The sequence below is a fragment of the Xenopus laevis genome, chromosome 2L, assembly GCF_017654675.1.
Source record: "Xenopus laevis strain J_2021 chromosome 2L, Xenopus_laevis_v10.1, whole genome shotgun sequence".
In the NCBI taxonomy this organism is placed as follows: domain Eukaryota; kingdom Metazoa; phylum Chordata; class Amphibia; order Anura; family Pipidae; genus Xenopus; species Xenopus laevis.
Genome location: NC_054373.1, coordinates 106,735,160 through 106,749,223, shown reverse-complemented (window position 1 = coordinate 106,749,223; position 14,064 = coordinate 106,735,160). Strand labels below are relative to the sequence as shown.

The 14,064-nt window shown below is 35.5% G+C and overlaps 1 protein-coding gene across 1 annotated transcript in view; it reads left to right on the top strand.

Annotated features, from left to right (window-relative positions):
* Positions 1-13,511, top strand: part of cblb.L (Cbl proto-oncogene B, E3 ubiquitin protein ligase L homeolog) — a gene marked incomplete at its 5' end in the record, with an annotated part of 88,541 nt that extends 75,030 nt beyond the window's left edge. The window contains 5 exon segments of the mRNA NM_001091959.1: positions 1,378-1,518; positions 2,531-2,613; positions 2,740-2,871; positions 9,877-10,017; positions 12,413-13,511. Coding sequence (NP_001085428.1) covers positions 1,378-1,518; positions 2,531-2,613; positions 2,740-2,871; positions 9,877-10,017; positions 12,413-12,594 — 679 coding nt within the window. The 3' untranslated portion in view covers positions 12,595-13,511.
* Between the last annotated feature and the right edge of the window lie 553 nt (positions 13,512-14,064).

The window sequence follows — 14,064 nt, the reverse complement described above, 5'->3', positions numbered from 1 at the left end:
TCACATAACATAAGATTAAGAAACATTTAAATTACAGGTTGGAATGTAACAAATTAGGTAAAAAGTCAAGGGGGGGTGAATATTTTTGCAAGGCAGTATATGTGATCAGATTAAATCTATAGTGGCTTGACAAAAAAAGTGAATGGTCCATTCGCCCTCTGTCCCATTTATCTCATTCCAATTTTTTATATGTGGCATTATGATGGTGCCCTCTGTCTAACCGAACAACCTGCACCAAAGCTGCCTGGAACAATGAACATTGGTTCTTTGAAAAAATTCACAGAGAATAACATTTGAATGTATAATTATATAACTGATCAAAGGTCTGAGTACTTTTGCACTTTATGTTCCTAATCAGTCCTGATATCAAGTAGTGAAATGCTCATTTTTTGTCTTTTGGAAAAAACCTTCTTACAATTTGATTACATTTTCCCATAGATCCTAATATCTCCCTACTCAATTTTTTTTGAAAAACTTGTTAAACCAATGGACTTAATGTCCATAAACTAAATCAATCAATGTAACAGTTCTGCAGATAACAGAAGTACCGTTGTTTCTCTTTAGTTTATCAGCTACAACATATGGTGTGTTTCTCCTTTTTATGGTGGGGAGACTTAAGCTGGCCATAGACGAGCAGATATATCCTTATGTCCAACTGACGATCATTCGTTGCAACCATTCAGATTAAATAAAGTAGTAAAAATAACAAATCAGACAGACTGCAATTGTACAAAAAAAATATTTCTGACAAATAGTAGCGACAGTCACCCATTGATATAGTCAGATAGGCAATGCATGTACATATTATGATATTAGCCAACAGAAATTGTCAAACCAAAATCAGAAAGACTAAACGACCGCCATGGCACGAAAAATGACTGGATGAGCCACACACAGTCCAAAAATTGCACAAAACGAACATTTGTACGACTTCATTTTTGTGTCAATGGCCAGCTTTAATAAAGTCAATTTTACGTTTGCAAAAGTGATTCAAAAGTGCACAGCTCTTCTCCCTGTTTTTCGCTCTCATTTACCATATTGGTTCCTGTGGCTTTGCTCGCTTTTTATTTCTCCCAGACTGTGATGCTTGTGCACAGTTATCGGGGGTGCCTTTCTAAATTCCATTGCCTTGGGTAATAAAAGAGACTGACTGTACCAGAGAAACCAGGAATATAAGTAGACATTGACAGACGGTTGAATTTTAAGTTCCCTAATGCTGTTTCTGTAGAAAGTCAAGCAAAAAGAGACATTGTTGTGTTGGACTTCTAACCCTTTACACAATATGGTATCATAAGTTACTGAACAAATATTTCAGAGGTTGCTGGAAATAATTCAATTACATTCAGCTTTGTACTAATTTATTTTATTTTTTTCCAGATGTCCTGTGTTAGTGAATTCTGTATCTGACAAAGTGAGAAATTCTGCAGAGGAAGATGACTGTGAATATAAAATCCCTTCATCACACCCTGTGTCCTCACGGCTGCCTCTTCACTGCCATAGTATTAAGCATTTTCCTAGGTAAGATACCATGACTATTGTTGATGAGATAAAGGACAAAGGGCATACTTTGTTTCAAAGGCCAACTTTAAAATGGTAGTTCACCTTAAAGGGAATATCCAACTGGTTTTATTATAAAGGAAAATGTAACTCCTATATACAGTAGATTGAAATGTTTAGTGGTTTTGGTTTTAAAGTTATTTATAGAGGTAATTGAAGAAATATTTTCCTGACTTTCTATAGTCACTGCACTGTTCGTTCTATTTTGACTTCATAAGAAATGTAGCAGAGGTCAGCTAAAAGAGGACTAAACTTTGCTTAAATTTTTCAGGAGTCAGAAGAAAAGAGAAAGGTGTAAATAAAAACTACTTTCAATTACAATTACATTTAAAAACAACTTTGAAACCATTGAAATATATTAATTAATGTATTTCCTTCATTATTATGAAAAATAGAGTTTTTGGATGGAGATCTTCTTTGAGATCAACTTTTATTTTTAGATAAACACTGTTGTGTTGAACAGATCAGGGTATACAAACTGAACTGCATATCTTGGATCCTAGACCAGTGGTTCCCAACGTGTGGTATCTACCCCACTTAGGGCCGAGAGCCTTGACTAGAATATAAGCCAATCAAAGTAAAAACTGGTGTAAGCCCTTTTTATGCAGTTCTTCAATATTGTATCCCTTGCTCCAATCCAAAGCAGAATTCCATATTGTAATGAAGGTGGGAAACAGATACCATAAGCATAGAGAAATGCTGCTTAAGGTGCCTTTAATTAAAACACACACTCTGTGCTTGTGGTATCAGTTTCCCACCTTCATTACATATAAGCCATTTGCTTCGTTGGACACTCCTTGAAAGCCCAACTTGAAGGTTTGGGAGGTTTGACCCAAATAGACTGAAATAAGCTGTGTTGGATTTTTCTGTTTTATAACACAAGAAACCAGTTTAATCTTGAGCTCTGTTAAAATGAATAATACAACTGATACTGAACCATATCACTGATTTTATTTTCCCCTGTGTTTTCTAGACTGTGTGAAAATGGACAGTGTTTGTCAAATGGGACACACAATGGCATATCTGAAATAAAAAAACTGAAACCACCAGATCAAGGTAGACACATTTTCTACATTTTTAATGTAATGACAATTCTTACGTTAAGGTGGCTGCAAATGATACTGTAGAGCAGTGACTTAGATCTATGTGCATCCATCCATCTTGTCTCATTGTAATGTCTAGGTGATGTCATTGCCACCAGTACTGTACCCATCCATTTTCCTCCAGCACGAACTTCAGCGAGAGAAAACCACCCACATGGTTCTTCTCTTACCAGGACTCCATCTGATTATGATCTTCTGGTTCCCCATCCAGGTGCTGATACAAAAATGTGTTTATGTGTTTAACCTTTTTATTTTAGGATGGCAATGGTTATAGAAGAGCTTGATTCCCTGACATAGTCAATGGATACCTGCAAACTAGTTCCATGCGGTCCAATGGGAATGAGTGTAAGGCCACATTAGAAAGAAAATTTGTGTATCTGGTGATTTTAGGTTGACAATAACACAAAGAGAATAACATGAAAGAAAGGAATTTAAACCAGCAAATAATTGACATTCCTAGTACAGGTATGGGACCTGTTATCCAGAATGTTTGGGACTTGTTATCCAGAATGTTCGGGACATGGAGTTTTCCGGATAATAGATCTTTCTGTAATTTGGATCTTCATACCTTAAGTCTACCTTAAGTCTACTAGAAATTAATTTAAACATTAAATAAACCCAATGGGCTGGTTTTGCTTCCAATAAGGATTAATTATATCTTAGTTTGGATCAAGTACACGTTACTGTTTTATTATCACAGAGAAAAGAGAAATTAGTTTTGAAAATTTGGTTAAAAAGGAGTTTATGGGAGATGGCCTTTCCGTAATTCAGAGCTTTGTGGATAACAGGTTTCCCTATAATGGATCCCATACCTGTATTTGTTTTGCCATAAAGAATGAATCTCATTTATTAGAAAGTACCAGCTATTGCTTGATTCTTAAAAAAAAATCTAAATTAAATTGGGCAACGATACGATACCTAAGCCGGAATTTGCCAAAAGGGTATCTCCACAAGCACAAAGGCACACCGAATCAAATATTATTTACAAAGTGATGTCAATTATTACCATCAACATTCTTTATAAATACCTTTATCTATGCTTTGTTTCTTCCTGTATTTAGCTTTTCCTTCTAGTAAAACATAATCCAATGTTGCTTCTGCCTTTTGCTACTTTTACCTTGTCTGTGTCAAAGCTCTGATGTGAAATATCACCAGGGACATGAAAAAAGGGGGATTCCTCCTGATCACTGGGAAAAAGAATTAAGTAAAAGTGAAAAAAGTTGTATAATTCTATTTGGCACATTGGAGAAGAAATACAATTGATGATATATGATGTAAGGACATACATGTAATAGTGTAGTTTGCAATTGTTATTCAATATACCACACATGTATTAATAGCCTTGAATGTTATTTTAAGGCATTTTCTTCTTTTCAAGCCCCAATTTAAAGTCTGGCCTTTGATCAGGGCCCTCACTTAGCTTCTGACAAGTTTAGAGATATAGAAAAATATCAGTCACCGAGCCACCATTTCAAGACTATCTGGGATAGCAAATTTATTTCGCACCAACAAGCCCCTCTAAATGACCATCAAGCTAGACCTGTGTATGTGCATCTAGGAGAGCAAAAATGGTATTCTCCCCAAATCTTACTTTAACTAGCATTTAGGCTTAACCACTTGGACACTGTTAAGAGTTTCCCAAGGGGAGCCAGTCCCACAGTTTGTGGCATGTAGCACATACAATAATGATGGTCTAGCAAAGTTTGTACCCCCATAAAAAAATGCTAAAAAGAAGAATTAAGTTGTGCACCCACATTCAGACATCCATGCCTCAGTAGATTTATCCTGTCAATCAAAATAGTGGATCTAGGCAGTGTTTCATTTTAGCAATGAAGGATGAATGCGCCTTTGATACAATTTTAGGTTGGTTCCAAAATAACAAAGAGCAATTTAAAAAGCAATAATTTGGAATCTGTCCTTTCCATAAGCTGTTAATAACGCCAGGCATCTGATACAAATGTCAAAGCAAATAAAGACATTTGTGGCAAATACAAATGCTTTGTGTCAGGAACTGTTGGCCAGGTTATAGTGATTTTAATCCATGGACACTCCGCATAATTTTACTTGATTGTGCATTTGTCCCTATTTTAATTGGAAAGCTGTCCTATTAAGCTTGCCAAGTGCAGACAAGCGTTAAACACTGCCAGTGAATTGGATCTACCTTGCATTTTTGGATACTCAGAATATTCCTTGCAAGTTTTAGGCTACAGACATTTAGTTATTTTTTAATATTTACATTTTATTTGGAAATTATAAGGCACAATGCACCACATTCTCCAGCTATATCTGATCTCTTGAGGGAGACCTATAAAATATGCCTAATGTGCGGCTTTCTGTAGTTCAACAATCCCCCATATACTGGGCAATTGTGTACATAATATAGGGTGACTAGCTCAACTGTTTACAATCCACATGTTGCATGAATGCAAAAATAATTTAGATGCATGCTGCAGACTGCATTAATTTACATGCTGCCATTTAACCCCTCATGATCTCCTCTGTTCTTCATTGATGGAAGTGGTGACCTGATTTAAATATTGTGCAGAGCAGAGCAGTGGCACACTAGGAATTTAAGGGGAAGATATATCAAAATGTGAGTTTAGAGCTTAAAGGGGTGGTTCACCTTTAAATTAACTTTTAGTATTTTATAGAATGGCCAATTCTATGCATCGTTTAAATTGGTTGTCATTATTTATTTTTTTATAGTTTTTAAATTATTTGCATTCTTCTTAAAACTCTTTCCAGCTTTCAGGTGGGGGTCACTGACCCCATCTTAAAACAAATGCTCTGTAAGGCTACAAAATAATTGTTATTGCTACTTTTTATTACTTATTTCTATTCAGGCCCTCTCTTATTCATATTCCAGTCTCTTATTCAAATCAATTGCTAGGGTAATCTGGATCTAAGTAACCATATTGATGTAATTGCAAACTGGAGAGCTGCTGAATAGAAAGCTAAATAACTCAAAAACCTTAAAAAAAATTAAAACAAATTGCAGATTCTCTTAGAATATCAATCTCCACATCATACTAAGAGTTAATTGAAAGGTGAACAACCCCTTTAATAAATAAAAACTCGGACGTTCTATTCATTAATTAATGGTGAATTCTAACTAGGGATGCACCGAATCCAGGATTCTTCGGATTTGGCCGAATCCTTCTGCCTGGCTGAACTGAATCCTAATTAGCATATGTAAATTAGGGGTGGGGAGGGAAATCACGTGACTTTTTGTAACAAAACAATGAAGTAAAAAAAAATTTCCCCTTCCCACCACTAATTTGCATATGGAAATTAGGGTTCGGATTCAGTTTGGTGTTCGGCCGAATCTTTCACAAAGGGTTCGGGGTTTGGCCGAATCCAAAAAAGTGGATTCGGTGCATCCCTAATTCTAACTTTCATCCATTGATACATACAATTCTAAAACTCCCATAGGAATGAATAGAACGTAGATGAGTTTTTATTTATTAAGCTATAAACTCACATTTTGATAAATTTGCCCCTAAATGTTTAAATGTTGAGAGTGTATATATATGTATATATATATATATATATATATATATATATATATATATATATATATATATATATATATATATATATATATTTTCATCCATTTTATTTATCTAAAAAATATTGAGCTTTATAAAACCTGGTGTTAGTTTATACCCAGCCTAGACTTTTAGACAGACTATATTTTATCTGAGTCCTATAATATTTCCTGGAGGCTAGAACTTCTGCTCAAGGCTCCACATGTAACAAGAGCAGAACTTTGAGTAAGTCGATCTCTTTTAAACACGATATCAAAAAGATAACATAGTTCTTTCATCCTCTTTAGGAAGTCCATCAGTTTTTCACTTGAAGGAACAATGCTTTTAAAATTAATTAGACCAACTTTGATCACAGAGGTTTAAAAAGGAGACTGATGGATATTCGGATTTTACTTGGCACGTCAAAGCTGAGTTTTCCAATATCATCCGGGAACATGGGGTTCAGCATTTTGTATTGCAAGAAGTCTCTAAATCAAATATAAATCAATGGTATATGTAGCAAAAGAACACAAGCTTTTGCATACTTAAACAGTTGTGTGTTTCATTAATAACCAAAAAATCTTTTATTGGCAGTGCAAGTGATAGTTTTTCATCAACTGGTTAGTGAGAACTTTTATTCACTAAGCTGTAGCACTCCGTATTTGTCTTATAATAACAGTAGACACTGACATGGATAAAGTACTGACAATTACACAATTCAATTAGAGTATAGGGTACAAACACAGAAAATTGCTGTACGTGTTTCATTAAATGTTCTAGAGATGAGCTCTGACTGATCTTGATAAGTCAATATGCTTTATTATACAGAGTCCACATATAAAAAAACAGAAATTAATCACATTCGTTTGTTACCCAGTAGAACTTCAAGTTGAATTTTCTTCAACAGACACAAACACTGGGTTTAGTTTAATCAGAATCCAGTTATCTTACACACATATTTTTTGAATGTGAGAGGAAATTTACAGACAGATGATACTATGGTCAGAATCAGTGGAGAGCACTAGACTGAATAATTAACATGGTCAGAATCAAAGTACAGGGGAGTTTGATCGCACCTGGGCCCGACAGAGCCGTGATAAGTAGTCTTATCGTGGGTGGCAGGGCAGGAGGGGGTTTGTTCGGTGCACATGATGGCAGCATTCCGTTGCACTATTTGGGGGTAATTGGTGACTGCACTATATACACCACTAACTGGTGACTAGTTACACCACTGATATACTGTAATATACAGCATTTCAAGACAAACCATTCTTAGGCATTAGTTCTCCTTTAAGACAGCAAAGGTAGATTTTATGCTCATGGACTTTCTTAAAGGAAAACTATACCCCCCAAACAATGTAGGTCTCTATAAAAAGATATTGCATTAAACAGCTGATATGTAAAACCCTGCTTCATGTAAATAAACCATTTTCATAATAATATACTTTTTTAGTACTATGTGCCATTGGGTAATCATAAATAGAAAATTGGCATTTAAAAAAAATAAGGGAATCAGACGATTCACTGTGCATACAAACATACCAGCAAACCATACTTGTTTGGTCACATAAGCCAATTAGACAGAGTTCTGTCTTTTGCTTCAACACTTCTTCCCGTTACAGTTAGAGCTGCAATATTTCTGGTCAGGTGATCTCTGAGGCAGCACACAGACCATCATGAAATTGTGGCTCAAGGCAAGAGATGCAAGAGGGCAATATTTACTTTAATATATAGACCTGTTTGGCAAGATTCTTTAATATGATGTAAACTATCTGTTGCTTAAGTGTTCATTTTGGGGGTATAGTTTTCCTTTAAGATATAATACACTTACAGTTCCTGCTACCAAAGATGCCTTGGAACAGCAGTGTGAATTGCCCATAAAAATCCATCTTTACCTGTAATCCTATTGTGCTGCCGCATTGATAGGACCTTGCAATATATATCTCCCATGTTTTACTTGAAGGAAAGATGAAATAAAAGCAGTAACAATCAAAACAACAGATCGATATAGAACTAGTTCACCATCATGTTGGTGCCACAGCCTGAGGCACTGAGTAGACTTAAATCACGTTCCTTTTTTTTTGATTATAAGGCACGTTCAGTGACGCATCACATTGATGTCTCGGGGCATCCTGTCTGAGGAAAGAGTTTTGTTTCAATTGTTTCCGTATAGCATACATTCTGAATCTTGAATGACAATAAAGAATGCTGACTTTCATGATAATTGATAAGGTAGAATACCAGACGCCTTGTCTAACTCTATTCTGTATAGGCTGGTGAAAATCTCTGAGAGATTTGTACTTGTGAAATCAGAAAGCTGACAGCACAGATCAATTTTTTTTCTTTCATTAGTAAATTCAGCATTTATTGAAAAGCTGTAACTGCAGAGGCTTGACACCTTATTTTTTTCTTTTGCCTGCATTTTTATTCTTCTTCACTCTTGCTACTGTGGCCTTTCTAAAATCTTGAGAAATCACAAATGCCAGAATGCAATAATATTAGATATCACTACCCAAGGTAGCTTAAAGATATACCTTCTATGCCCCAACCTAAGTGCTTTAGATCTGTGTAATGCTTAGTGCTGGCTGCATTATTACTTTAATTGATATCTTCTTGACATTGTGTGGCCATAGTGTTTCCTGTACTTGGGCAACAACACCATCTCATAACAATAGAGTAAACATAATTTGTAACATAAAAATAATGTATATATTTATGCAATCCATACCTAAATGAGTAGTCACATAGGCTAAAATATATATATATAGTTAGGGAGTATGTGGCTGGATGTTCTTGTATCTAGTATATTAATATAGAGAGTTAAAGGGGTTGTTCACATTTGCGTTAACTCTTAGTGTGATGAAGAGAGTGATATTCTGAGACAATTTGCAGTTGGTTTTCATTTTTTATTATTTAAGGTTTTTGAGTTATTTAGCTTTGTATTCAGCAACTCTTCAATTTGCATTATACACAGTATGGTAGCTAGGGTCCAAATCAACCTTGCATTGATTTGAATAAGCGACTGGAATATGAATAGGAGAGGACCTTACTAGAAATAGGAGCAATACAATGTAGCAGTAATAATAAATGTGTAGCCTTACAGTATTTGTTTTTAGATGGGGTCAGCGACACCCATCTAAAAGCTAGAAAGAGTCCGAATAAAAAGGCAAATAGTTATAAAACTATAAAAAATACATAATGAAAACCAATGGAAAAGCTAGAATTGGCCATTCTATTACATACTAAAAGTTTACTTAAAGGTGAACCACCCCTTTAATAGCTAATGGTGATGAAGCCAAGGAGAGATTCATTGGAACATATATCAGGTGTTACATCACAGAGCTCCTTCTATTGTTATTTACAATAAAGGAATGGGGAGGATGGCCAATGAAATATTGTAAGTTATGTTGAAAAAAAGGAGACACGTCCATCAAGTTCAACCTTTTTTTAACCTGCCTAACTGCCACTTGAAACCTTACACCTACCTGCATTTTTTGCCAGGTTTTTTTATATTATATTTAGATTTTTCCATGAAGCAATTGCAGAAGCCGCTTTGTACATCCTCTGATCTGATCTGATATCATCTGACTTCTTCAGAGAAGAATAAAATGAGTGTGTATGTGTGTTTGTTGGGGGTTCTTAGCATTGACAGCAATCTAAATAGATACATAAATTCTATCCACATCCAGGTGAAGAGTCTTTTGACATTTCCCCTCCCTCGCAGCCCCCACCACCTCCCCCAGCACGCACCTGTGTCACTGAGCATGTAATGCCCACTGCGTTGGGAAGCAGACCGAATTCAGACGTGGATCTGTTCCTTCCTCATTCGGGTAAGGCTAATAGCAAAACAAATTAGAACACCAAACATAAAAGCAACTGGTGCTGCTTCTTTTACAGTTGCTATACCTTTCTGGAATATAAAATAGCATTGTGCATTACCCCAGAAATCATTAAAGCTTGCGTTAAATATCTCTTCTCGTTGTCATAAACACTTGGCAGAAAAACATGCTAAAGCTGTTTCTTCACATTTGAGAAGTTCAGAAAGCTGCCATGGGAAAATGGGACTAAAATCTGAAGTAAATTGTTGACGTTGCACAAACTTGATTCTGCATTTGTATCTATAAAATGTCTTTCTTCTGTATATTTCACACATACAGAATTCAGAATCTACTCTCTTTTGATGGTGTTTTTAAATGTCCATATCACAAAGGAAAACTATGAATTCATTTTAGTGATAAAGTATTTAGTGACACATTGAGGCAATGTATGGCATTAACTACTCAGTTGTCTCTGAAGTTGTCATTGTATTTAAATATAACAACATATATGAATATATATATATTATATATATACAGGATATATGTAGGATCCCTTATCTGGAAACCCATTATCCAGAAAACTCTGGATAATAAAGTAAAATAAAGTTTAGTGACACATTGGGGCAATGTATAGCATTAAATACTCCATTGTCTCTGTAGTTGGCCATTTTATTTAAATAGAACAACCTATATGAATATATGCAGGTATAGGATCCCTTATCCAGAAACCCATTATCCAGAAAACTCTGGATTATGGGAAGGTGATCTCCTATATATTGTTTGCTGAATTGGTTTTACATTAAGTTGCATATATTTCACCTGACCACTGACCTGACCCAACAGTTTTTCATATAGTTGACGGATTTTCAACCAAATCTTATCATTTTCTGTGGTCATCCCTGCAGAACAAATTGGCTAACCCACAATCAAGGGAAGAGAAAAACAGGCAAAGCTGATCCATCAGATCAGTGCACTTTTGCCATCAACTTGTGCCAATATTATGCTTTTTTTCCTTACCTATTTGATATATCATCAAGGATAGGAGAGAAATAAACATATGGAGCAGGTTGTCCTATTAAAAGGGAAAGAGACACACGTGAAAGAGAGAGGGTCAAGTTTGATAATGGCAGTGTGTCTGTGAATAGAACTTAAAACTTGAAGAGAAAGTAGTATTGGGAAGAGAGTGAGAGGACAAATCTAGGTACATCAGAAACGGGTGCACAGAAATGGTCACAATTTATTCCTACGTTCATGGTGTGGCACTGGTGTTCAATTAGGCACCCTTCAATTGTATGTAATTCGTATTGTCTATCATCAAGTTCCTGTAGGTGTATCATGAAAAGTAACCATAAACTTACTGCTGGATCAAGGCAGGTGTTTAATACAGCATTCATTTGTACTGCTGCTGGCAAATTGGTACAAGAGAAAATGGTACTGCCATGTTCTGGCTACAAAACACCAGCATACTCCCTGCCATAGACAATACTTGGAATTAAAACACTCAAACCACTCAAAAATGTATACAAAGGCATATACAAGCGATTACTCCATTTGTGTATTAGCAGAGACACGTCTCAGTATTGTCTATGACAGGGTATTTTCTGGTATTTAGTAGCCGACATAAAATGCTGAGCGACAAATAGCACCGTGTGTCATTGCCATCAGATTGCTTCTTCTAATTAGCAATTAGAGGTCTTCAACAATTCTGTTTGGGAAGAAAATTAATAGAAGTTTTCTTTTTAATTAAATCTGAAATTCATATAGATTGATATGTTGTATTTTTGACATACAAACCCATGCACCTGGGGCCCTTTAAACAGATGGTATGTTTAGCTGCTTGTGCTGCAGATGAACTACAGTATGGAACAGGAAACGTTAAAGATTAAAAACCAATACACATATATAAACTGAACTGTCACAAAAAGGGAATGATTTTTTTTTTTTTAAATCAAATAAATTTATTCCTCAAAAGAATAATATATTTTGGTGGCACTATTGCAAGAACAGCCATGATGTAATGTCCAGCTTATCAAGGGAACTTAAATCAGAATCTGATTATCTAAACCTCAGAATAATGTTGGCCCTTTGAAAACCCTATTTTCAGTTTGTAAGTAGCAAAGCAACTTGCAACCTCCAGATATTTAAAAATGGTATAATAATGGTGACTCTGTGGATAAGCTCTTAAACCACTAGTAATATGTGAATAAGAATACATTATTTGTTTTATGTTTTTTACAGTTATAATGGGTGAAAAGATTATTTCCTTTACTAGTATCCATTTTTTAAATAGAATTTTGCTTTTCTACAGGAATACCAAAATCAACTAAATAAGCTGATGTTTTACACACACACACACACACACACACACGTTTTGCGTCACTCATTATACTTGCTTGTTTTGTTTTAGATCCTTGCCCAGAAGCCCCGTTACCACCAGCCCGAAGAGGACCAGGGGAAGTCAAATCAAACAGACTTTCTCAAGAGTACGATCAACTTCCATCATGTCCAGGTAAAGGCCAAGAGAAAGCAAGTAATACTAAAGGGGAACTCCAGCTTCCAAACCAAAATTTGATAATGAGGCCCACATGACACAGAAAACCCTAATACATCCATCACAGTTACCTGTTTCTTCAAAAAGTATGAATAAATGCCATTTTCTATGCTGGTTTACAGTTCTTCTCTTTCTGCATCATTTGAAATCCTGGCAGGGAAGAAGGGACTAAACACTGATGTTACAAATTGTAACAACTTCTCCACAGCTTACAGACAGCATGCAGGAACCCACGTGCATTGCACTATGATGTTTCTTTCCTTATTGAAATCACATGTGCAGGGAATTGTGGGGTTTGGAGGATGCTGGCGGAGGATAGCTGGCTGTTGTTACAAAGTAACAGGAGCAGGAGAGCTGGGGGCTAGGCTTAGGGAACTATTGCAAACCATTAAAAATCATGAAAAGTCTTCATATTTTTTAATTGATGTATATTGAAAAGTTGCTTGAAATTATGTTTACTTTTCAAAAAGCTTAAGTTATGTTTTTGTGGAGTTCCACTTTAAAAAATGCCTACGGCACATTTCTAAAGATAATTATTAATCTCAGCTAATTATTAATCTCAGTTTAGAAAATGTTGTTTCTGTTGTATTGTATTAGCTTTCATTGTATGTGGGTATACCCAGCAGAATCTCTTGGATTCAAAAATTCCTATTCCTGTGTTGAATTGGGAGGGCATTATATTCAACTGACATACCTTTATTGCAATCAAATTCTATATTTACTCTTGAAAGTATTAGTGTTATTTCTGTTTTCCACATTTGCACACCAATACTTCTGTTCATATAAATAAAATAATACCAATGTTTGCCCGATTCATGTTCAGAAATATGTGCTAAACGTGGACCTTAGCAGGACATTCGTTAAGAGGCCACTAGACATTTAACCAAAAGACAAACAAGTAAATATTCTGTAGGTACTTGTACGGTTCTCATGAATAAATAATTCTTTCAGAATGGTTCACTCTGTGGCTGATTTTCATATTTTGCTGGCTTTGACTTTGGATTGCCTCCTACATTAAACATTCTTCCTTTCAGTGGTATACATGTACTGGCTATTGTTTTAACCTATTATTAAAGTTATCTTTCATTTTCTTACACATCCTTCCACTTGTAGGAATTCTGCAGAGCTCCTGTACTTCCTGGACATCCTTTCATGGTGTAGAAATAATATTGTTTGAATTTTATTTCCTCCACTTTCATTTAGGTACTTTATTAAAGATATAGCTCATTGCCAGGTTGTTCAATAGCTATCAGGAAAAGCATACATTGATGCTGGCCTATCTCTGCAAATTCAGAAGTACATGTTGTGTAATGTTGTATTTGTATGCAATGTCGGACTGGGATGCCAGGGGCCTACCAGAAAACCTTATTCCTCTTCTCACTCAACCTCTTTATTCTCCTAGTCTCTTTTCTCTACATACTATACTCTTTTCTTCCATTATTATTTGTTCCCATAAAGAAATAGGTAATGACCATGAAATAGCCTAAATGGTTAGAAGCGAGTGGGCC